The 26,982-nt window shown below is 35.1% G+C and overlaps 1 protein-coding gene across 8 annotated transcripts; it reads right to left on the bottom strand.

Annotated features, from left to right (window-relative positions):
* Positions 1-627: 627 nt before the first annotated feature.
* LOC149537949 (uncharacterized) lies at positions 628-22,335 on the bottom strand. 8 transcript variants are annotated; one of them, XR_016355947.1, is made up of 4 exons: positions 20,862-22,335; positions 11,330-11,768; positions 10,135-10,254; positions 9,475-9,985 (listed from the first exon to the last, which is right to left on the bottom strand). XR_016355947.1 is itself a non-coding variant. In XM_089799354.1 (3 exons), exons 1-2 carry the CDS (start codon positions 22,181-22,183, stop codon positions 11,339-11,341), a joined length of 1,752 nt encoding a protein of 583 aa, XP_089655480.1. In that variant the 5' UTR covers positions 22,184-22,335; the 3' UTR covers positions 628-1,295; positions 11,334-11,338. The 8 variants fall into 8 exon arrangements, 4 of the variants coding, with proteins under 4 accessions (XP_089655480.1, XP_089655481.1, XP_089655479.1 ...); XR_016355948.1 differs by having other exon boundaries at positions 10,135-10,247; XR_016355945.1 differs by having other exon boundaries at positions 11,334-11,768.
* Between the last annotated feature and the right edge of the window lie 4,647 nt (positions 22,336-26,982).

Genomic DNA, 26,982 nt, shown 5'->3' with positions numbered 1-26,982 from the left:
ACAGATCTTAAAGGACATGGGAGAAATGTTGGTCCGCTTCCCCTCCACATTCATGCCCCTGAAATGTCCACAACAGAACAGTAGAAGGTAATTGTATCCCATTGATCTAGGTTGCGCGGCCAAGACTCCAACCCGGAGCTCATCAGATGGCTTGGATTATCTACTCCTTCATAAGAGCAAGAAATATATCCCCAATTCATTACCGTCCCAAAATGAGTGACATTCACATGTGAAACGACAATTATGGAAGTTCTTTTCATAGCTAAATAAAGGAATGAAACAAAAAAAAGTTTCCATCTGCCATGGCTTCCAATGGTGTCAATTGAGCACATTAGGACATTTAGGAGGACTCTTTTCAAACCAATTGCTAGGAATTAGAACAAAATGAGCAAGCATGCTTAGATGATAGCTACAAGTTCTTCGTGAAAACATTTGTAGATCACAATCCCATGCATCCACCAAACCACCTCCTTCCTTGAGTGATCTCTGCTTTCATAAATAATTATATCAGTTAGTTTCTCTCGTTTCTCTCTTCGGACTATTCTTCCTCGAGACTGAAATTGAAATATGGATTCAAAATTGTAAACACGAATATATGCATCTGTCATATTACCAAATGTCACAAGATTGAAATTTTGAAACTGTGCCTTCAGGATTTTTTAGTATTACAAATATGTTATTTTTACACAACTGTCAGTATGGGCAAATTAGTAAGTACCCATGACATATAATGAAGATTGATGGTGTCCCCAATTTCCTGAGAGCGTCAAGTTGTTCCTAGGCAATGCCCTAGAAACACATAAAATAAAAACAATAAGCACCAGAAACATTCTGACACATCTTAAGGACTTGGGAGAGATGTTGGTCCGCTTCCCCTCCACATTCATGCCCCTGAAATGTCCACAACAGAACAGTCTAAGGTAATTGGATCCCATTGATCTAGGTTACGCGGCCAAGACCCCAACCCGGGCTCCTCAGATGGCTTGGGTTATCTACTCCTTCATAAGAGCAAGATATATCCCAAAATCATTACCATCCCAAAATGAGTGACATTCACATGTGAAACGATAATTATGGAAGTTCTTTTCATAGCTAAGTAAAGGAATAAAACAAGAAATAGTTTCTATCTGCCATGGCTTCCAATGGTGTCAATTGAGCTCATTAGGACATTCAGGAGGACTCTTTTCAAACCAATTGCTGGGAATTAGAACAAAACAAGCAAGCATGCTTAGATGATAGCTACAAGTTCTTGGTGAAAAATTTGCAGACCACAATCCCATGCATGCAATGGAATGCTGTAAATCAAGAACCTTGAATTAGGGATGCATTTGTAGAAAATGGTACTTTCCAATAAGCAACTTTAAAGAAGCAAAATACTTCTCTCAATATTAATTTATTATTTAATACATTGAAATTGAATTTCTAGTGAAAGCCAAAGACACACGAGCAAGACACTGAATTCGCTGATGCTAAATTGCACAAAATAGTGACAAGATTATGTTTTCAAAAACAATAAAAATGAGAAGAAATTGTCACTGAAAACCCACAATAAAGGGAAAAGAAAATTCCAGAAATATTTTTCAAGTAGCATATAACTGGAAATAATTAGATTGATTAATATTAACATCAAGAATAATAGAAACTGCAATTCTTTAATTATAAGTGAATGCAGTGTGAAATAGTACATATGACGTGTTACCAAAAACTAGCCCTAATACAAAAGGCTACTAATGAATCATAAGAAGCACGGACTCTGATATACAATATACACTATAAGAAGTCATTAAAATGATCATGATGTGGCCATGAAAAAGCTGACGAAGATCCTGTTTAAGAAGTAGTTGTAGATGACCTCTACTCAAAAATCAGCATGATGTTGACCATCTACACCTGAAACCTGCAATGCAAAGTGAAAAAAAAATGAGAGAAGAGGGCTCTTTTGAAGCCCACTTTTATGGTTTTTTTGTGGAATTACAGTGTTATTTTCCTATTTTCACATCTGTTTTAGTTCAAATAGCATTTTGAAAAGGTGGCCATTTTGTCTTTTCAAGAATAGACCAACATGGCCCCCACAACACCTAAGTTTCCTCAAAAATTCAAATTACAGGTTGAGGGAGAATGCATAGGAAAGATGTTTCGCTTCATTTTATTTTACTAAATGGAGCTGCGTGGAGTTGGCAAGGACCTGAAGCCTCTGGGCTGTCCTTCAGAAGTTAAAACTAAGGTTGGATGGAAGAAACATAAAGAAAAACATGCTTCTCAAAGAGGAAAAATCTTCCTTCACCACAAGCATTTTTTGAATGCTTCTATTGCATTTCCTATCTTTTTATCTCCAAAATAAATTCCAAAAGGAAACAATAATGTTTCCTACAACACGGGCAATTCTGTAAATTAGAGGTCATTTGATGACTGTGCAAACCCTTTTTCTTGTCAGTAATCCTCTAGGAAATTCAGTACTTCATAGAATCAAATTTTTCAACATTGACCCAATGCAGAGATTTATTTGATATTTGCCAAAATATTCTCAATTTACATTATTATTTCAGTAGTTAATGAAAACATCTACATCACTGGTAGTTGTGAGAGTTAAAGAGTAAGCATCATAGCTAAGTCCAAATATATACCTCTAATTAGGCTATTCCTTGACAATACGGTACTTCATAGAATCATTTTTCTCATCATTCATAATGCAGAATTTCTTTGATATTTACAACATTTTCTCAATTTACATTATTATTGTTTCAGTAGTTAATGAGAACATCTACATCACTGATAGTTGTGATAGCTTAAGGTGAACTTAAGCATTATAGGTGAGTCCAAACATATACCTCTAGTAAAGCTATTTGTTGACCTCTATTGCTTTCTCACAATTTACACAGCTGTCCAAACATTTATAAACTGAGATTGGCTCTCCAAATTAGAGTTGACCAGAAAAAAAAACACTTTGCCTTCTTTAGAATGACATTTCTCTGATAATATTTAAAATATTTCTATTATTATTTTATAACACTTTTGTGTATTCTCAAATATGTACGCAATCGTTATTGTGTCTCCAATCTTCAATAATCCTTCTGTGACTTATACTCCTAATCACATCTGTCATTTCCCTTCATTTGAATTGCTTTCTCACATCACAGATAGAATCTTGACTCCTAACTATGCTTTTTCAGAATCTGGCTCACCATTATGAAAAATGAATCAACACAATGAACATTCTCCATTTAAACTAGAAGATTAGTCGAAAAAAATTATTTTAATGTCCACAGATGACAAAAAAGTAGGTCAACGAGACTTAACGGAACAGCAATGTAAAATGCAGAGTTCCATTTAAAGACTATTATATTGTTATCATGTGAAATTAAATAATTCTCTCTATTACTCGACGAAGAACATTAAGACCTCGGATTGTTTAAAAAAACTTTAAAGAATTCTGGCAATTGATATTTTATCTTAAAACTCGCGTCCTTTAAAACCGAAAAAAGGTAACCACAGTTCATAAATTAGCTCATAATTAACAGACTTGCATACAAAGTTAAGTTTGTCCCCTTTCGGCATTTTAGGCGGAGAACTCTAGCTAATACAGCAATATATTGACATACGTTGTGTCATCTAAGAATCAATCCACCTACCCCAATTTTCCATTGTTTCATGAAAACTGTATTTGTAATGCTATGACAGCAAATGTTGTGTAAGCTTATGTAGTCACAACGGTATACCCTATCTCATAAAGCCATCAAATCCCAAATTTATATTTTAAAAAACAATTTTATTTGTTTTACAGACGGTTTACTAGTAATTTATTATGCTCATTGCATATTCTGAAGCAATAGGTTGATGTTTACCTAAACATATTAAATAGCCTCCAACACAGAAAGCTTATCCAAGTCCTTCATCTGATAATCCCAAAGTAGTGCACTTATTTAAGTTCAGCAATATGTCAGAATAATTAATTGATAATGAAAATTTGTGAGAGCCTGAGTATTTTATTGATAAATTAGACTTTGTGAACATAAAATCTTGTATTGAGAACCAAGACCCTTGTTTCTCTATGTTCAATTGTAGATGTTCATTTGTACAACATGAATATCATAGTCTGAGTTCAGAATATTAAGATGCCTGTCTGAATCTACCTAAATGTGTCTAGAATTTGTATGTCGTGGTCTAGTACATCTGTGAATGGGTGGGGATGGGTTAATCCATTTGGTATGCTTGTAGGTGGTGTTTGGGACAAACCTATTGAAGGTAAGGGTGGTGGAAGTGCAATTTTGATGGTTCTTGGAAGGGTAACCCTGCACCTCAAGGAACAGGATTTATTATTGGAGATTCATATGATGATCTTATTGCTTGTGGCAGTAAACGCTCATTAGATGGAATTAACAATGTTGTTGAAGCAGAAGCGGCTTTATTGGCAGTACAAGCAGACAAAAAGTAAGGTGTCAGAAAACTACATGTGGAAGGTGATTCACAAATCATTTCTAATGCAATAATCAAAGGTCACATGGGATGTCTGGCAGCTGCAGAACTACATCAATCATTTTTTTGCAGAGTTAGCTTCCTTGGAGGATTTCAAATTATCACTTGTAAAAAGGCAAGGCAATAAAGAAGCTGAAACGTTATCAAATTGGGCCTTAACTCATAAAATGCACAAAATCATACTCAAAGATTTTGAAGCTTCAAAGATGCACATGGGAGGTCCTTCATAATAATTTCAACCCTCTTTTGGCCACAAACAACAACAACCAATTAAAGTGGCATGTAGGTGATGGTGGAGATGTGATGGGAATACTTGTAAAATTTGTTGCGATTGCCAAGTAATCACTGATGAACAGATTGATTATGATGAGCAATGATTGTTTTGTGTGCCTCCAAAAAAAAAAAACTTGGTGCTTCATTCCCATTTCTGAAGCTCTCTGCAATTTGAAGAGAAGGAAACCTTCGTCACTCTCACTTGCAGTAAGCAATAAAACTTGTTTTTGTTGGACTAAACGCCAATGTTCCCCTTCAAGATTTGTGACATGGCTTAACCACATCTTATGTTCTATAAGTCTAGTGGTTGTATCAAGCATTGACAGGTCAATCTTTTGGTGCAATGACAACCCTAGCTTGTAACAAGTGGTATCAGAGTTTGCTCATAAGTTCAGATCTCCTCAGGTAATGTTGGCGGGGGGGTGGTTGGACTAACTGCCATCGTTCCCCTTCAAGATTCTTGACATGGCTTAACCACCTCCTGTTAAGTCTAGCAGTTGTATCAAGCATTGATAGATCGATCTTTAGGTGCAACAACAACCCTAGCTTGTAACGGGTTCATGGGCAAAGCAAAAGGTTAAGGCTCAATAAAATGTTTAACTTTGTGGATAACAAGATCATACATAGCGTCTTGACTCTATTGGGGGGAAAATATTCCACCAAATTGAGAATTGCCACAAAACTAACACAAACATTTACTCCGTGGTTCTAGCTTTGGGGTTGCAGCTTGGTGAAGATAAAGCCATCATTAAGTTGATCGTGGAAACAATTGTCCCTCAAGAAGCATTAGGAGGATTTCATGAGCTTTTTGCGAAATCCATTCCAGGATTAGGAATAACTTTGGGGGGACAAGCAGAGCAACCTTCAGAAGATTGCAGACATGAACTACGTGCGATTTGTGTGGCATTTTGACGAAAGGTTCAAAGCCAAAAGGTATAGAGAGGCAAGAAAAGGTTGACTGGCAGTGAAATGGTAGTCATGATCCGGTTTCTTGATAAAGACATTGAAAGAATGAAAAGCAATTCTAGACGGACTGAGGATGAAGCCAAACACTAGGAGAAATGCAAGCAAAGGGAGGAGGCGGGCAATGGTGGAAAGGATTTCTCAAAGGCTAAAATCAAAGCTTTGCTGCACGAATAAATTGTTGGAGTTGTGGCACAAGGTCGGTACTAAAGGATGGTGGACATTCTAAAATGGTACCCTGCACTCTTTGCTTATCTTCTTCTAATCCAGGGTTTTTGCATTATCGTTTAGGCGTTTCTTTGTACATGTTTCTTGTTCTGGCTTTTGTGTGGTTGGATTGGAAATGATCATTGTGTACTTCTGGGTTGGCATGGAGGATGCCAAATTTCCTATGTTTTGATTCTTATAATTATTCCATGGCTGTAACTAGTGCATTGGATCATTAATGGTCTCTAAATGATGGTGTTTTTGGTTTGCAAAATTGGTGGTTGGCCGCTGGCCTGAACTTGGGTTTTGCTGAGAAATTGGTGTATGGATGGTGAGGTTGGAGGTGCAGCAATATTAGGAATCTAACAGAATGGAGAGATTCAATGCAGTAATGGAGCTGGCATGCTAGTGTTTTTTATGTGAAATTTTGTTAAAAATACTTACTGTTATTATGTTACGAAACTATAATGCGGGCAAACTGTAATTTGAGTGGTCTGTGGGTGGGCATACACCCTAAAATTTGGTTGTGTAGAACAAGTTGCAATTTCTGTTATTTCTGATCGATGTGGATGTAGGGTTAGGGTTTCTTTGAAAATCCTGTCGGTGGCTGTTTATGGGATTTTTTTGACTGTCAGTACTTTAACTCTTATTGTAAAGCACTTATTTTATTAATAAAACTAAAAATCTACTACCGAGAATAAAAACACCCTAGAACATTGCCTTTTTGCTTATGCGAACCCTTCATCTTATAATTACAATGTAGTACACTTAAACTTCAGAATAATGTCATAAAAGTTAATAGATAATGAAAATTTGTAAGAGCCTGACTATTTTATTCATAATATTAGACTTATAATTGTGAACATTAAATCTTATATATATTGAAAACCAAGACCCTTGTTCCTCCATGTCCGATTGTAGATGTTCGTTTGTAAAACATGAATTCAGAATATTAAGGTGTCTGAGAAAACCAACTTGAATGTATCTAGCATTTGTATCTCGTGGTCAAGGGATTTAAAGGTGTCCATATTGCATAAACTTAAACCTTAAACCCTGGATTATCAGTCCTAGTCACAACTAATTGATCCAAAAAAATTTGTGAATTCAGTACCGAACGAGGTGTTGGTGGAATTTTAAGACCCACAACAAAATATGAAGCCTCATTTATTCAGAATATAAGAAGCCCATACCATTTGGGCACATGGGAGAGATGTGTACCACTGGAACTTTATTTAGAAGAGCTATCACAATTCGGCAAACTAATCAGACAAGATATATGCCGTAGTTTGACAAACTCATTTGAAGAGATGCATGCCTACCACCCTGTTTATTTGTTTTGAACTGAACCCATTTATAAAATTTCAAAGAAGCTGAAAAGTCACCACACCCATGTATCTATTTGAAGTCAAAATGAACAGCTTAAAACTGAAAAGTAATTACATTTAGACTAGGACAAGTTCAATTATTAATTAATATATACCATTTACTTGGGCACCCTAGCTTCTTTCTCATCATTAATTCTTGTTGCCTTGAAATCTAGTACATAGAATCTATAGAGTAAACCATAAACCTTGTGCTTCAACCCTAAAGCACATTAAAGGCTGGGGTTGCATCACTCTATTGGTTTGGTGGTGTTGATACATATCATCGATTTATACAATCCATCCTATAAAATTCATAGAACACGACATAAAGACTGCACAAACATGTGTTAGGCTGTGTAAATGCCAAGATAGATATAAAAACATGCAAACACGCCCTTGGAAGTGAAATACTAAATTTGAAGACCATGTTTACTCGATAATTCATAAGATGTGAATTGAGGATAGTATAAATTAAAATAGAGATGAACAAATGGTGAATCGGATGCACAAAGATGTTACCTCACTCTGGATGGTGAGAAAATCCCTTTAAGCCCCCACTATAAGCCCAAATCATTCAAGAGTTATTTATAAAAAGCTGCATATTGAATATGTGGTGCAAGACGGAGACCTACAGTTAGAATCTGATCTCTCGAACTTGAACTACACAAAACCCTGATAAGAAATTACATTGTACCAATCCATAAAGATCCAAAAAACAGTTCACTTCTTCAAACAACCAAGAACTCCATCAAAGACAACGCTGAAAGATGCAATCTTTTGTACAGTGGCAAAACCTCTAGGTGCAACAGGGGAGCAGTTGCATCACTGGAGAGGCAGTTAAATATATAGCAGTGGCTGTTCCTGATGTGCCGCAGTTGTTTCATTTGTGTCATCATAGTTTTCATTGTAGCATAGTCACTGTCCTGAATACCTATGGCAGTTTTTTATCACAAGGTTGCACAGGGACAGGTGTATTTGGTTACTTAGTGTACCGGTACAGGTATTGGGTACGACTATTTTTCAAAATTGGGGACAAGGGTACTTGGGTATGCCAAATTTTTATACTTGTAATTTAATATTTATAGAAAATCTAAAATTATGAGTCATGATAATGGCTTTTCAAAACAAGAACAGTGATAATATTTGCAAATAATAATAATATATGATAATTGTAGCTGCATAACAGAGAAGGCAAACATTAAACATAAACAAGATCATATAACAATGACATATTGCAAATGATAAACTATGACTTAAACAGTGTTAAACTTTGTGTTAATCACTACTGTATCAAAGTTTCAAACTAATTACATTTTGAATTAAGCTTGGTAAACAACAAGCTGATATGCAAACAAAAAATCGGAAAAAAAAAAATCAGGATTAAGGCCCTTAGCTATGATGCTCTCCACTGAGTACCCGGTACTTGGGGTATGCATACCCAGGGGTGTGGATGCGTGTACTAGCAGTTTAACCCTTCTAAACAAAAGGGCTGAGTATCTTGACCCTTGGATGTTCTTTGGCGCAAAAATCTTATTTCTAATATGTAAGAAATATGACTCCCAAGGGAGCAATGTTTATTGAGCAGCTGATTGAGCTGAGTGACTAAAGCAATGTGGAGATTATTGCATTTGCTCTGCCGTTTGAACTCTTCGTAACCGCCTTTGGTCAAAGGAGAGCAGGGAAGCTAGGCATTTACCACTCTAAGCTGATTTTCCCCACACCAAAGTTTCCAAGTTAAATTCTTTCTATTAATAGTCTTTTGATCATTGATTATTATAAGTTTTTACTTTATTTACACACAACTTCAGTATTATTTATTGTTTCCACTAATTCCAGCACAGAATTACATTCTAATCTCCATCTATTTCAACACTAAATCAAGTTTGATATACATTTATAAATCCCAAAAACATTGAAACATGACAGGTTTTATTTCATAGCAGCACCAGAGTATCTATAACAAATGGGTACTGTGGATATCTTGTGTTGATTTCTACGAGACAAGACTCCCCTTGCCACATTCCATATATTGTTGACACCCAACCCCAAGATGAGCTCCCACAAGTACAAAGTAAAGCTTGAACATCCCCACATGACTAGCAACAACATTTTGCAGAGGGATTCAACAATTAACCAGAACAAATAATGTAAAGACAAAATACTCCCAACATCATCTATAATGAAATCATTCACGAATATAAAGCAGCCTTGAAGGGTGCACTTTGGGCCCAATTATTATTAAAAATTGTCTTCCAGTATCATCCATATTTTCCTTCGTGCACACATTAGATGGTTGAACTTGAAAGAGTCCAGGCCATATAAGTAACATTGTACAATAAATAGCACTGACTCCGATTCCCAAAGTATTCAACATTTACATGTGAACACTCAACAGCAAACTTATGGTATATGAAGTGACTCTGACTGACTCTAATTTTCGAAGTATTCAACATTTACATGTCACCAGCAAACATATGTTATACCAACACAATATGAAGTGAATCTATAATATATTATATGCTTCAAACCAACTCTTCAAGTTGACAAAAGGAGTTTTTCTTATATAATTCTGTTGGAAAGCAAACCCTTTCTTTGAGGCATCTCTTCAAAAACAGAAAAAGATTTCTTTCTCTCAAAAATGGGAGTTAACTACTTCAAGAGAAGGTTTATAGAATTCCAACTGAAGATGTAAAAGACCCTGAAACCTGAGAGACATAAGAAAGTTAAACACTGAAGCAAACATATGTTATACCAACACAATATGAAGTGAATCTGTAATATATTCTATGCTTCAAGCCAACTCTTCAAGTTGACAAAAGGAGTTTTTCTTAAATTATTTTGTTGGAAAGCATACCCTTTCTTTGAGGCATCTCTTCAAAAACAGAAAAAGATTTCTTGGTCTCAAAAATGGGAGCTAACTACTTCAAGAGAAGGCTTATAGAGTTCCAATTGAAGATGTAAAAGACCCTGAAACCTGAGAGACATAAAAAAGTTAAACACTGAAGCACATGAAATGCAAGATAAAATCTACTTGCAGTGTATGGTTCCATAGTGTAAATAAATATTCAAATGGGACCTTTAAACTAACATCTTTAGGATAGATTAAAAGAAGGATACAGCCATGTTGCAAGGGATACAAATATATAAAAAAATTCTTACCAATAATTTCTAAACTCATTCATGTGCAAATCTGTTGTTGCATCAACAGTGCCATGCCTCAAAATTTATTTCATCAGCCAAGTGCACATATCCATAAAGCAATTAGTTTCCAGAGCCTCTCAAGGCACAACACAATGAATCGGTAAACTGAAAAGCCACACGTATCCCTAATAACACAAATTTTCTGCACTTGTCTACTTACTATCAAGAAACTTGAGAATTCATAACTGTAAATTGAGAAATAATGATCAACATTGCTTACAGAACCAACAACTTTTGATGCCTCTGTCAAATGAGAGAATCGCATAACTCTCAAGGCAGCAAGGAATTCATATTTGAAACAAATTATAGGAAGGAAAAACAAGAAACAAGCATTATGCCATGACAAAACATAATGAATAAACAAGGATGGTCTGCAGGAAATTGTGGAAAATAGACCTTACCACCATGCAAGCCTCACGTTGTTTTTATTCAGAGACTGAAAGCAGGTGAAAATGAAAAAATTCCATCCTCTCCAATCAATGTTAACTTCAATGCTTTCAAAAAGCAGTTAATCCATGGTACCACTATATTACAGTGTATTATATATTTACAGCATTTTCTCTATGACAATTCAAAAGAAAAAATCAAATACACTTCTTTGTCCTGAATTCAAAAGCCGTTTCTAAACCAAAACACTACTTTTGCAACATATGAAAAGAGCATCTTTTCAGCAAAATCTGGTATGAGACTGACTTACAGATATGGAGAAAGAACATATCTCACTGTGATAAAGCTTATATTAACCTGATAGTCATAGAACTAATGCATATGACTATGCCTACGCTAGAACTAAAATATTCTAATTGAATGGCATTAAAGAGATGAAATAGAACTAGAAAGAAAACAACCTACACAATTCATATTTGTAGGATGACCTGTTTTCTTTGCTCTTCATATTCAGGATCATCAGTTGGCAGCTCATATCGACAAACAGGGCAAGAATTCCGTGATCTCAGCCATGGAAGAATGCAACACCCATGGTAGTGATGCAAGCAAGGCAATTGTTTGGCTTGTTCTCCAATTTCAACAACTTCCTTGCAGATTGGGCACAATGCATTTCCATCATCAATTTGTTTCTGGCAAATAAAAATTGAAGGAAGAGAGTCCACTATAACCTTGGCAGCCGGAGGCGCCCCTTTGGGAAAGCTGTCAATCTCTGCAAAATGTTCAAGCAAAACTTCATACCCTGCCGCATCAGCATAGTCCTCTGGGTCCCCAAAATATGCATCCACGTCACCATCTGCATCTACCTCGTCCACATCAACATCTGCACTCTCTTCTTCATACCTGAATGAAGTAAAATTTTAACCAATAGAAAATCTGGAATATATAATATGCATTAAAATTTAAAAGTTAATATTTGTTTAAGTTAATATGCTGTTTAAGTTGATAAGTATTCCCGATAAATTACCACTTAGCCAATTGGCAAAAAATATAATGTATATTCAGGAACACTTGAAATGTAGGTCAATATTTGACTAAAACATATAATTTGGTTGATACTGGCATTTGAATCTTGTATGTTCTTAGTCAAATATCAGCCTGAAAACAAGCTTGTTCAGTGTTTAATTAACCTTCTTGTGGATACCATATATATATGATACGAAATTGTTTACACTAAATACATAAAATTTTCAAAATGATAGTAACAGTAAATATATTCAATATAAAAACCTGCATAATTTGTTTTCTGAAAGATCTTCTTATCAGCAAATCAAGAGGACCAATAGATGTGTGGGGTCCTGTTGTTGGTGTAGTATCTGTGGTTGAGGGACTCAGTATCGCAACATATGGATACAATATATTGTTAGTTAAAATTCCACATAAAAATTAGCAAATGACCAAGTGTTTATCGAATTAGACCCTTGCATGAACACCTGAAACTTATCATCATGCAAATTCATTAACAAATGTAGTAGATACCATCATATATCATAACTATCCAATAATGACCTGTGTTATTGCTAAAATAGTGTGCTCATATGGACAGGCATTGCTCATGTGAGTCCTTATGTCTACAGCCATTGGTGTGGCAATGTACATGCATTAGAGTAACTTAAATAATTATCCTATGACAAACATAAAAGGTGAGAACTACAGATAACCTTATATTTTATGATGAAATGTAAAAAATTATCAAACCACGTTAGGATCATTTATTTCAAATATAGATTGTATTTTAAATAAGAAATTGGTGCTTTGTAAACAAGATTCCATTCTGTGTTTCAACTATGGCTATGATTAACGAAGCATGGAATACAAGCAAAACTGGGAAAAGGAGAAACTATACTTTAAAACTTTGAAAAGAAAAATTAAATTTATTGTTAGGCTTGTGATACTGTCATAGCACCTAGTACCTTTGGTGACGGAACTGCTCAGGCTAGCAAATCAAATCATCTTGTGAATAGAAATCCTCAAGCAGTAGCTTGGATTTTAGAGTATCAATTTGATCATCAATGGAACCATTCAAGCAAGAATAATATACATTCTTGGGGACAAAAACCCTCTAGTGTAGTATGCGGTGCAAAAAATAGTGAAACTATGCAGAGTGTCCACAATTAGCAAAGCAATCAGTTTACATACTATAGCTTGTTTAGGACGTGGGCATTTCCAATGGGTTGTAATGGATTAGGTCTTCTCCATTTGTGTCTATGTGTTCCATGAAAATTATATAGAATACAAACAGTTAAGAGGTTTTTTTGTATGGTGTGATTAATTTGTCTGCCTTTAGTTTGAGGCACAACAATTGTATCAAAGCTATGATCTTGCTAGCATGTGAAGGGTTTGAAAACAAAAGCAAAAACAATTCTCAGTATAGCATTTCATTGAGTAACAAAGAAGACAAATTCCAATACAAGGAAATCAAGGATAAAGAGTTGGAATACTTCAACTTAATAGATCTTTAAAGTACGGGCATTAATAGCTCATCAATCTTCTTGCCCAAAATATATAGATTGTGGAATGTGATCTTGAGCCCATGCATGGACCCACAGACAAAGATGAGCTATCATCTATAGGTCTTCTATCTCTAGAGTTGCCTAATGTCCTAGTCCTAGATCACCCGACTCTGTCTTCCTTGAGGGCAACCAAATTCAAGAATAGAAGATTTTTAGTCCCCTTTTTTTCCAAATCCATGTTAAGAAGTAAAGTCCACACACAACTTGGGGAGACTGAATCAATTGTGAGCAGATTAAAATCCATACTTATAAAACTGATCACCAACAATTAGAACAATGATGCACAAGAATAAGAAACCATACACCATAACACAATAATTTTGTTAACTAGGGGAAACCTTGATCAGAGGGGAAACCCAGTGGGGATGGAACCCACAAGATAGGTGTACTAATATATAAATTCCTTGTGAAAGGATGTGACCCTGTTAGGCATTAAATACAGTACATTTAGTACAACAATCCCTATTAGGAGACCTTGAACCCTTGCTAGAAGGTTCTAACCCTGTTGAAAGTTGATAAGAACAAGTAGACCCATTGTCCAAATGCTTTGACAAAAGTGAAAGATAAATCTTTCAAGAACATATCTAATAGGCATGAACTGACTGATCTGCAACTTACTATTACGAAATAATTGGAAAATATTTGCTTGTTATTAACAGAGAACAAGAGGTCATTATATACAAAAGAATGGAACGATGTTTCTTTAGGAAACGATTGTAAAGAATAGAAACATTATATTCTAGCTAAAAGAAAGCTAAAAAAGCTACAGCTAACGAAAGCTAACTAAACATTAGAAACATTCTAGTGTTTACAATAGTTTACAAATAGATTATCATTAACTAATAATAGACTATTATCTATGACCATAATACTTACTAGCCAAAACAGTTCCTTTGAAGTCCGCTAACATCCAAAAAACAGCTCTACTCTGCTCTCATAATCCAGCATTAAGGCTTGCATCATACGTATCCAGGCATTACCCTACATTTTATCCCAAATAAGGAAAACATCTTTCCTTTATACCCATTACAAATAATTAATTAGGTCGGCTTGTTAGAGTTTTTACAATGTATAATTCATTACATAGGACCATGCTAAGGCATACACACCTTCATAAACATCTCTATACAATCATTACATAAAGTGTTCCACACGTTACAATGAGAATATAATATTTCCCAATGATACCTCACACGCTACAACAACATAGTCGGTTGCCAGTAAAATGCATTGCATGTTACACACCAATGACCTATCCAGAATAGGCCAAATGACTCACAAATCCGAACATACATAAACGGACAAGTATTTGACCATCTTCCATGCTCGCCAATATTAACTCTTACTGTAACTGTAACTGGTTTTGTCACATCTTCCTACACATTGGTTTGTTATCAATCTTCACAAAACAAACTATAACTAATTCAAAATATCATATAAAGTACAGCGAACATAGACATGGTGTCTACACTCATTCTCCTACACAATTGTAAGCTCACATATCCAAATCAGTCAACCACTATCTACGTTGAACTGATAAGTAGCCTACAATATACAAAAATTGTGTCTGTCATGAACCAAAGAATATATGTTGACATTAATGACGGCCTGTCATTAATAAAACATCTCTATAACACCCCCAAGTGCCAACAATATCCTCTATTCCTAACAATCCATAGTATCTGAATGATTTGATAATGTAGGACTAACATGTCTATATTTGGAAGTGTTTGGAGTAAGGAAGGTGGGGTTGGCGTGGTCAATTACTTCCATTGTAGTTACTTCCATTTTGTGGCGATAAGGATTTATGACGAAGAAAAAGTTTCTAATTCTTCTAATTTAGTTCAGTTAAATAAAGGAATAAACTTACAAACCAATCATTATTGATTAAGATACAAACATTTTTGTAAATTGTCATCGAGTTATAATTGCCCATTATAGAGGAAGCCTGAAATAAAAGTGCTTGAGGAGAAGAGAAGGTATACTTGAAATTTAGAAAACAAAAATAAACTTTATTCTTAGACATGTGATATTATCACAGCAATTGGTGATGTTGGAAAATGGAACCCTTCCGAGCGTAGCAAATTAAATCATCTTCGAGACAAAAAAAACCTCAAGCAGCCAATCAAATTTCAAACTATCTTCTAGCTCATCAATATAACCCTTTAGGAATGAATCTATACACAACCTTGGGGAAGAAAACCGTCAAATGCAATATATGGTCATCTATGACATCATTCCATGACTCTCCACGAGTTGTACAGTAGTCCGAGTAACCGAGGAAAGCAGACCTGACCAAGTTTTTATAACTCAACTCAGGTCATGGAATATAATATATTATTTCATATATAAAATTATTGAAGTATATAATTTAAAGGGATTTTTGTTTCGTCAAGTCACGAGTCGAGTCAGCCTTGTCGAGTCTAAGCTGGGTCTAAGTCTTGGAGCTCTAATCTATGATTAAAAAAAAATGGAATAAGTGGGGCACTATGGGAGAAGAGAGAATATGCTTTAAAAATCTGAAAACAAAAATTAAAATTATTCTTAGGCATATGATATTGTCATGAACGCTAGTGGTCATGGGGATGTAACCCTTCAAAGTGTAGTAACTCGAAACATCTTGGGAAGACAAACCCTCGTACTATTCCAAATTTCAGAGTATCATTTCAACTATCAATAGCACCCTTCACATACGAATCCATAAGCATTCCTAGAAGAGGAAACCTTCAAGTATAGTACCTAGTATAGATTATTAGCAAGACCATGCAAACTGTACAAAGATTAGGAGAGTGGTCATTCTACATGCTGCAATGTCATTAAGAAGTATCCAGGTTAAGATCTATACATTGGGCATTACCAATTATTTGTTATAGTTTAGTTGCCCTTCATCATTTTCAGTCTCAGAGACTATAATGGTGTCAAGTTGCAATCTTCCCAACTTGCAAATGGATTTAAACTCTTCAACAAAAACAAAATCAAATATCAATATTTCATGTCACCAAGTGATCAAGAAATCAAAGATCAACCCAAGGAAAATGGCACACAAGATAGAGAGCTAGTATTCTTCAACTTGATATGATCATTGAAAGATGACCAGCAACAACACATCAATCTCCTTGCCTAGAGTATACAGATTGTGGAAGATTAACTTGAGTCAAGCATGGGAGCACAAGCACGAAGGCTGAGGTATCAACTGTAGATCTTCCACAACGAAGGGAATTAACTAAACTTTATCTTGCTTGAGGACAAACAAATTCAACAAGGAAGGAATTTTCATATCATTGTTTTCAAATCTATAGTCGAGTGAGTGGTCCCGGACCATTATGGTATCAAGCCTATAGTTGCTTTGGCATTGTAATTAGGAATGTTTGTGTTTGGAATAAGGGCGTGTAGCAAATAAAATTGTAGTTGCTTATTATTAGGGTCAATTAAACAAGGAAATAAGGTAGATAAAAACTTATGCTTGTGGTCATTTGAATAAGGAAATGAAATTGCTTGTTAATTGTCATTGATTGAGACCAGAACTTGTTCAACAAATACCACTATAAAGGATTGATAGCCTATGATTGAGGAAACATAAAATATAAGCAACATAGATGAAAAGAAAATATATACTTTAGGAAAAAAAACTAAAAAATACCGTCAACTTTATTTGGAGGTTTGTGATACGATCTTAATAGATAGTGTGGAATTTAGAGATAAAAAATTAGGTAACCTTAAGGGCAAAAACGTTTAAGCAGTGCACAAATAAAATATCATCTAGCTTGACATCTAAGCTCTTCAAGCATGATCTAGAAGCACTCTTGGGAAAAACCCTTGGTATAACATGTGGTACAAAAAATGATAGAAAGAGTATGCAAAAAATCCAAGATTGGCAAATCAATTGATTTAGCAACTATAATATGTTTAGGATATAACTGAATTCAAATCTATATGCTAGGCATTCCCTTAGTTATAATAGTCAAAATGTTCTCTATTTGCATATATATGTTTCAAAAAGTAACATTGACATTTGTATGTGGGTAGAAGCACTCTTGGAAAAAACCCTTGGTATAACATACGGTACAAAAAATGATAGAAAGAGTACGCAAAAAATCCAAGATTGGCAAATCAATTGATTTAGCAACTATAACATGTTTAGGATATAACTGAATTCAAATCTATATGCTAGACATTCCCTTAGTTATAATAGTCAAAATGTTCTCTATTTGTATATATATGTTTCACAAAAATAACATTGACATTTGTATGTGGGTAATTGATGAGTTGTGGATGCCCACGTTTCAAAGATGCTATCAAGTTGAAAATATCCAGATTTTAACCTCAATGCCATTTCCCTAGTTTGGTATATAACTTCTTTATCACTTAGCTATGTGCAATATTGGTACGTGTTTTTTGTTTTAAGCTCTTTCATAGGCTAGCAAGATCTCAGCTCCAATACCAGTGTATTGTCCTAAACTAAATGCACACCAATTAATCACACCTAAAAAGCATTTAGTATTTTAATATTATTTTCATAAGACATACATGCAAATAAAGAGCTTAACTATTACAACTCTTGGGAATGCCCCACAAACATATTGCACTATGAAATACCCTAAGCACACTATAGTATGTAAAATGACTACCCCCTGATCCGAAACACTCCGGATAGTCTTACTATCATTTTACAATACAAACTACACTTAAAGGCTCACATCCCCAAGAATACATAGTCATTCACTTTCTGAGGGTTCTCCTCATGATCTAGTTGATACTTTGAAATTCAATACGTTCCTCAAAGGTTTCCATCCTCAAGACTATCAAATTCACTGTGCTTGAAGATATCCACTTCCAGTATGATGCATTGTTGTGACAATATCACAAGCCTGAGAATAAAAGATGACTTTTTGTTTTCAAATTTCTTCTTTTATCCCCTTGCACTGCTTTTATTCCATGTTTTTTCAATCATGAGCCATCATTTTCAATTGATGAAAGAAGATTAATAAGTTTGCCACTCAATCAAACAGCAGTTAAAATTATATGTTCATTACCTTATCTAACCATTACAAACAAGAAGCATTGCTTGCCTTATTCCTGTATTTAACAGTACCTGACTGGAAGTAACTACGATCCTGTTGGTTCCTAACTGACCACATGCCTTCCTCATTCCAAATATTAACATTTCTAACTGAAACCTAAAAGTAACTACAGACTTCCTATTCCTACATTGCCAAATCTCTCGCTCAGCTATGGACCTCAGAAAGGCACTATTGTTGATTTTTTACGATTGGAAATAAGATAAGCAGCACAAAACAAAAATTAGTAAATACAAAACACAGTAATTACCCCAAGAAAACGCCAGCCACAAAATATCACTTTTTGATGAATAAGCAGGATTCTGAAATACTACAATTTGTGCCAAATCTCTCGCTCAGCTATGGACCTCAGAAAGGCACTATTGTTGATTTTTTACGATTGGAAATAAGATAAGCAGCACAAAACAAAAATTAGTAAACACAAAACACAGTAATTACCCCAAGAAAACGCCAGCCACAAAATATCACTTTTTGATGAATAAGCAGGATTCTGAAATACTACAATTTGCCCAAACACAAGGCTCAAACTGAAGTGATAATTAATAGCACTCCTATAATCTGCAAATAATAATTAATACTCCAATGTTGAGAAACACGAGTTATTAATCTACATCTCACAATGTGAATTCCTCCTGGAAGAATATATAGAATTGGCTTGACTCTCCATTGTCTTGCCATACAAAGTGAAGACTGCATTATCTTGAACCTTCAATGTCTTCTCCCTTCAAAGTAAGGACCCTTTGTTGTCTTTAATAAAAAATAGAGTAATTATACATGTCAAATTTAGGAGAGAGAGATAGCTCCTGATCCTATATCTCCAACAATGTTGCAATTAATACATTATAGGAATACACATATTTAGTATGATATTCATATAGGTCGATATTATTCTTAATACCTAAATGTTACCTTGGCACCTTTAAGTTTTACATATAATTCTGCATCATGTTCATTATTATTTCCTTGTTACAAATATCTGCTCATTGGTATATCAGATGTTTGAAAAATTCATAAAAGTATTCCATTACAAATGATCGTGAAGAAAAGCTGTAGAATTATTAATTATATGTATTACAGGTTAACATTTCACTAATAATATAGGTTCAAGAGCCTTTTCAGAAACTATAGTTCCAATTATCAAATTGTTTAACATCTTTCCACTGCTGGAAGGTTGAAACCTGTTTTTGACGCGGACCAGTGTGTTCTGGATGGTTTTTTAAGCCCTTTGATTCGGGTTGGAGCTTGCCTTATGGGAGACTCATTTTGCTTCTGTTTATTCATGTTTTAATCTTGTATAGCAGCTTTATTTTTTATATCTTGACCCACTGTGGTCTTTTTTTAAGGGTTTCACAGCCCCTGCAAAACCTATTTTACCCCTAATCAAAGATATTTCACTAATAATATTTTATAACTGCATTAATGTAACTCTGAAAACAACTTATACTAAAACATGCATGATGTTTGACAACCTTCTACCAAAACATACTCATCGTCAAATCTGATCTTGAGAAGTTGTGGAAATTCAACCATCTGGAGACAAAACATAAAATGTTCCTTTATAAATAAAGTTCATATCTATTGAAGCCAGGTAAAAATTTAAAACATGAAATTTGCCAAAATGCAAATCTAATAACTTTTTATACATTTTATATCAAAAACTACATTGATTTCCCATTAAAAAAAGGTGCTGAAATGTGATGAAATTAAAATATTAAATAAAATGAAAAACCAATATCAGTAGCTTTAGCTACAGCCTATATTTGCAAGAAGCACAACAAATCACCGCATTGCATTCTTTCTTTTTTTTAACTTCAAATCATCTGCAATGGCAAATGGATGATGCAGATGTGAAAGGCCATTTTTTATAAAATTTATAAATTAAAAAAGAAAATACCCTAAACTTTGCAACAGAAACGGCACCATTTCTAGGCCTTTACAACTAGATGAGTATCGTGACAATATCTATAACCCCTTTCAACTTCCAGGAAATAAAAACAATGGAATTAGTAAAAACACTGACAGGTATCATTCATATTCACTGCAGACACTTTTATTAACCACTTTTTTATTATCTACACAAACTAGGGAATGTGATTCTTATTTCCGGTAACTAGGAATACAGCAAATCCTCAATTTTCACTCCCGTTTCTGAATTATGCTGAAAATTATAATAAACTTACAAACAGCATGAAAAAAAGTCAAAAATTACCCTCAAACAATAAGAAATATATATATTACAAATCAGCATTTATCTTAAAAATATAGATTTTAATTATAATTGCATATTTTATATAAAACACTGCGAAAAAACAGCAAATTGGATAAACAAACAGGTGAGAAGATACCCTGTAAATTCTAAATCACGGAAATCCTCCAACACAGTAGTCCCAATGTCACGGAACTCCTCCAATACATTAGTCCAGTCAAAATTTCTGACCAGTCCGATTTCTGCCACGTGAGAACTTTGTGAATCATGATGGTCTTCTTCAGCTAGGGGCACAACTGATTCACCCAGTCTAAGATCAACCTCGGGAACATCTCTATACAGCTCCTCCCATTCCTCATACTGATCTTCCCCATTCACATCTTCGCTGCCTTCTTCAACGCCAAATGAATCCCATGACCTGAAGGCAGTGCACAGATCACCTGCATCTGAATCAACACCACTCTGGCTGCATTCAACAGAGCCTGCATACTCATCCGAATCGGCCACCAAAGGGTTCCAGTGAACAAGGTCGAACCTTGCCCTGGAATCGATATCACGATCGAAGACAACGACTCCAGGGTCCGAATTTTCAGGATCGACCTCATCGAAGGCTAAATCTCGGCCCAAAGTGCGTATAAGGTCAAACCTGGCCCTGGAATCTGTAGCCGAGTCGAGATTGGCAACTTCGGATACTGAATTTTCACGTTCGACCTCATCCAAGCCTTGAACCAGCGTGTCAAATTCAAATTCGACATTTGCCACGTTTGAATTTCGGCCAACGAGGTCGGGATGACCATTGGAGTCGCAGGTTTCGAGCTCGAACTCAGCATCTGAATCCCTAGCCCTGTGCTCCCGTTCCGTTTCAGAGTCTGAAACCCTAAACCTCGACTCCCCATCGCTAACCCTAACCCTCGGTTGCTCAGTGAAACCCAAGGTCATGGGTTCGACCTCAGCCCAAATGTCAGGGTTTTCCAACCGGGTTTCCATCTCGTCTTCGCCGGAGGCATAAAAACTTTCGGAAATAACCAGATCAGCCCACGCCGGTTCTTCTGCTGATTTTTCTTCTTCGGAATTTTCTTCCTCGTCGTCTATAATCCAACGCTGGGGCAAACAGTCCATATAATTCTCAAGTCCGCCGTCGTCCTCCTCCTCCTCCTCTTCTTCCTCTTCTTCGCTGGGATATTCTTCGTTGTCCTCGTCGTCAAACAGGCGCAAAGCCCCAATAAAATGCCTGAAAGACGGCATGTCGCGGTTTCCAGCCTCGACCTGCGAATTGGAAGAAGAGAAAGAAGGCGGCATTGGTTCAACCCTGACTCTGTTGCAGATGCTGCATACAACTGTCCCTGCTGCCTCTCTCGCCACCGCAACTTCTTTGTTGCAGTCATGGCACCAGTAGGATAACGTTGCAACTGATGTAAAACGCTGTTCAAACTCTGCAACAGATCTGTCTACTTCCGCCATTACTCACCACCTGTAAAACCCCTCTAGCCGACGATCAGAAATTTATTCCTGGACAACATTAAAAATCAGGGTTGATCTCTTGTAAGTATCGACGCGGAAATCCCCGGCGAAATTCTCAAGATGCCCATATTTCTCAAAGTGAATCTATGCTTGCCGTTAGGATTGTGGCAAGAGTAATTTTTAACGATTAGTATAATAATTATTATCATTGACATTCCATCGTAGGATATTGTTTTTTATTAAAAATTCATTTGTTTTTTCTAAAATAGGAAAAACAAACTAGAAATGGATAACAATGCAACAAATTTGTCAAAATATGTGAGATAATTTAAATTTATTATTATAATTAAAAATTATATTTTATAATCTTATTAAAATATTTAAACTTATAAAACATAGTATATTATCGTAACATCATTATATTTTATTAATAAGTAAAGAAGGATCTACATAAGAATTGATGGCTATCTTCTTATATTTTATCATTTTTGCATCATTTCTCAAAGTTAACCTAGTGACTCGTACATATGACTATCAACTACTATTTTTAAGAAAGCTTACCGTTGAGGTATATTGCATTCACTAGTGAATTAGTTTTGAATGTATCAAACCAATTATATGCAAGCATTTTTACCTTATTTCAATTTTTATAAAGTTTTCATATTTTTAATCAATATAATATATTATGAAAAAATATTTATCTCCATTCTAATTGGTTGAATTCATTTTCTCTTATAAGACCCCTTTTCTCGGAGTTCCCGCCATATTGCTTTTTTACGGCATGAATTTCGCAAATAAATATAGATATATACACAATTATTACATTCACAAACTACTATTAAGAAACTAATAGATGAAAATATATCATGAAGTAAGTTATTGTTCTAATGTATATAAATCTTCTTGAAAACACAATGTAAATTTTTTTACATGTTTATTTCATAGTTTTTTTTAAATTTTTTATTTTATATTCATATTTTAAAAAATATAATAGTAAAATTGAAATAGAAGCACCCCTAATTTAAAATTTGAATTATCATTTAAAATTTAAAATATTACTAGTTATTTATTACATTTTCTTTAATATTTTACTATACATAATGCATAATGCATTGTAAAAATAATGTTCAACATACAAAGTTAATTTCTATTATATTATTTTATAATACATATTCCAATACTAAAATATTTTGTAGTACATAATTTAAAATTAATAATTGTACTATATATCTAATCTTTTTAAACTTCAATTTCCTATACATATTCATTATTATAATATTGAATATTGTTTCTATTATAATACATTCTAATGGCAAGTACATGCCACTACGTGGCACTTGTTAACATATTGATATCAATTTAAATTTGATTGTTGTCAATTTTTTTGTTAAATTTATTTTTCTCCTAATAATTGAATTCACAACACATGTGTAATATTTACATTTTTTAATTACAATTAAATTAAAATTCAAATTCAAAAGTAAAACAAGAATGAGTTTTTCTTACATTTTTTCATTGTATTTTTACATATTTATTAAAATGGGACATTCAATTTGTTTCTATTGGTAATTAAAGACATTTTTATAATTTTAAACTTTTTCATTTATAATTTAATTGCTACTAGTAGCTATAGCAACTCGGTCTCCACTACTAGCTACAGTAACTCAGCCTCTACTACTAGCTATAGTAACTCGATCTCCATTGAACAACTTGGTAACAACAATAAAATGGAAACCACTGGCACTCGACTCCAACATGCAAGATTGCAAGAAAGCCTAGGATGCTCCTACATCAGACACCCTAGGTTCGAAAAGATATTTTAGTGACTAGAAGAATATCTTCTATGATTCAGCACATAAATCCCAAACTAGTTATTCACATACATATCCTCCAAATCTTCAACTTGTACACTATCTCCCTTGTTCTTCTTCTGCTTCTTCATATCCATCTTAGGTGTGCTATAAGCCTACTTTCCACACTAATCTCCAACCTTCTTAAAATCTACCAACTCAACTCGGCTACCAATACTGAGGTTCCTCCTACCGAGCTCTTCATTCTGTAAAGGAATCAGGAAAAACTTCTTGCCACCTTTCTCAACAATAAACACATTCTTGACATAATCATGCACAACCTTGCAATCATACTGCTAAGGTCTACCAAACAACACATGACAATTGTTCATGTTTGCAATATCACACAACACTTGATCCTTATACTACCTAATCTGGAAATCAACAAGGCATTGCTCCCTCACTTCCAAAGCATGTTCACCTTGCAACCAACCAATCCTATAATGGTAAGGATGTCTCGCTCTCATCAAACCAAGTTTATGAACCATCTCCTCAACAATAAGGTTATCAGTACTACCACCATTCACAACCACCTTGCAGACTTTACCACCAAACTTACAACAAGTCCTGAACAAACTAGTCCTTTGACAAGAATCCAATGTCCTCTCACCAACCAGTTTTCATCGAGGCAATGAACTTTCTCCTTGCTCAGGCTGACTGTCTTGAACTACAACCTCATTCACAACAACAGTTGTCCTCCCAAGTGGACATTCAAAAGATCTATGCCCTTCCTTTGGGAACCACATTTGAAACAATTAGCTCTAAATTCACCTCCACCTATCCTTCTAATAGATTTAAGTTCACCGTCGGCACCCGACCTAGCTTGTGCCAAGCTATCTTGCTTCTCCTTCCCTCTAGTGTTACCTTGACCTTATCTCTTCAACTTATCCTCTGCCTTTAGGGCATACTAATAAGCATCCTCAATTGAAAAAATATTCAGCATACCAACCTCATCCTGAATATTGAATCTGAAACCATTAATGTACTGAGCTACCTTTTCCTTTGACAATTCTCTGTGACCATATTGAATAGTCAACTTGTAGAATTCCTCAGTATAATATTTCACAGACATATCTTTATGTTTTAGATTCTACAACCTTTTAAACAACTCAAGTTCATAATCAGTAGGAATGAACTTAGCCTTCAACTAAGTCACCATCAACCTCCATCTAGTGATCTTTATTTCACCTTCCTCTTCTATGTCTCTTTGCAATTATTTCCACTAAAAAGTAGCATGTCCTTTCAACTTAGTTTGTGCCAACCTCACTTTAAGTGGATCCTCAATATCCTCAAGCTCAAAGTAGTCTTCCAATTCGCCAATCCAATCAATTGGGTCTTTAGGAGTCAAAGTACCTGAGAAATTAGAAACCTCCATCTTATGCTTCATCTTCAACTAAGATCTAGGTCTAGCAAACTGACCAGTCCTAATTCCAATAGGTCTCTCCACACGATTAGTTATGTCCTCACCACTAGATCCAACAACCTCAAAGTCTTCAACAACTTCCTCATAACTACCTTCAGTACCCACATGCCTATGTATACTACCTAAAGCACTTACAGTTTTAGCAATCATGTCACTCTTTATCAATGCAATCTCGTATTTGAACTCTGCTCTTATCTTCTCTGAGATTCTTTCTTCCACAACATCACTAAGATCATCAATTGCCTTAGGGTCCAATCTTCTTGGAGGCATCTTCCAAAATTCTAGCAAACCCTAAGCAACAAATCCACCAATCTAGAAGATCAATCAGTCACAAAATCAACCTTCTCCAACCCAAGATCCTGATGCAAACTGCCTCAACTTCGACCATCTGTCTACACACTTAGGAATAACATTTGCTCTGATACCATTTGATGTAGTAAAAAACTAGATGTACTCCAAAATGAGGTAATCCAGAATCTAGCAAACAAACACTTAGTAGAAAATGAACAAGAGGAATGAGATTTAGATCCAGAGAGACAATATTTCATATATTCAAATCAAGAAGTTTACATCCAACATGCTCGACTATACAGCCTTCTAGGTTAGGACCATTACAAAGAAGAATACATCTTTCAAAGAAGAACAAATCTCCAAACTCAAATGTGAACTTCTATCTCCAAGCTACTCCACACTAAGACTCCTCCTAAAAAAAAAATACCTAAGACCCCTTTAAATACTTGCATGACCACAAGTTGACCTATTTCAATTTACCAACTAAATAAACCCTTACATTAAATACATAACCAAGCCGCAAGTTGGCTCTCAACAAATATTAAATACCAATCCAGAAATTAAATATGCGCAAGGTTGGCCCAATTTGGAACTAGACACAGATAACTTGGTCAAAAAAGACCAAGACAAATATTGGCACTTGGCACATACAAGAACACTCAACACATGAAGGAACACTTGGCACCAACAGGAACACTAGCTACAATAACTCAGTCATCACTAGTAGCTACAGTAACTCAGCCTCCACTACTAGCTATAGTAACTTAGCCTCCACTACTAGCTACAATAACTCAGCCTCCACTACTAGCTACAGTAACTCAACCTCCAATAGTAGCTACAGTAAATCGGCTTCCACTACTAGTTATAGCAACTCAACCTCCACTACTAGCTATAGTAACTCAACCTCCATCGAATAGCTCAATAATAATAGTAAATTGGAAACCACTAGCACTTGGCTCCAATATGTAGGATTGCAAGAAATCCTAGGATGCTCTTGCATCACATTAGGTCCTTCTACATCAAGACACTTTCATGATGAAAACTTTTTATGCAAGTCTCACACACCTTTTATTCTCTGCAATCTCTACTTTTAGAACCTCCATGATTCTACAGTCTGCCTCTTATAATTTACCTTATCTATTGTCCACCAACACCTCGAGAAAGGGACCAAACCAAAGTGTTGTGCATTATCTTCATCTTCAAAACATTCACTCACATCTGACCCTACACCGAAC

Source organism: Cupressus sempervirens, chromosome 9, assembly GCF_028749045.1.
Source record: "Cupressus sempervirens isolate cs-2001-9-10 chromosome 9, ASM2874904v1, whole genome shotgun sequence".
In the NCBI taxonomy this organism is placed as follows: domain Eukaryota; kingdom Viridiplantae; phylum Streptophyta; class Pinopsida; order Cupressales; family Cupressaceae; genus Cupressus; species Cupressus sempervirens.
The sequence above is the reverse complement of the archived record's forward strand: the minus strand, read 5'-3'. Positions and strand labels throughout refer to the sequence as shown.

Bases quoted from the DNA above. Each gene is read 5' to 3' on its own strand.
- LOC149537949 (XM_089799354.1), bottom strand. From the start codon at position 22,183: ATGGCGGAAGTAGACAGATCTGTTGCAGAGTTTGAACAGCGTTTTACA. The intron at 11,769-20,861 runs GTATCTTCTCAC...TACTTCATTCAG, and splicing joins CGTGATTTAGAATTTACAGG to GTATGAAGAAGAGAGTGCAG.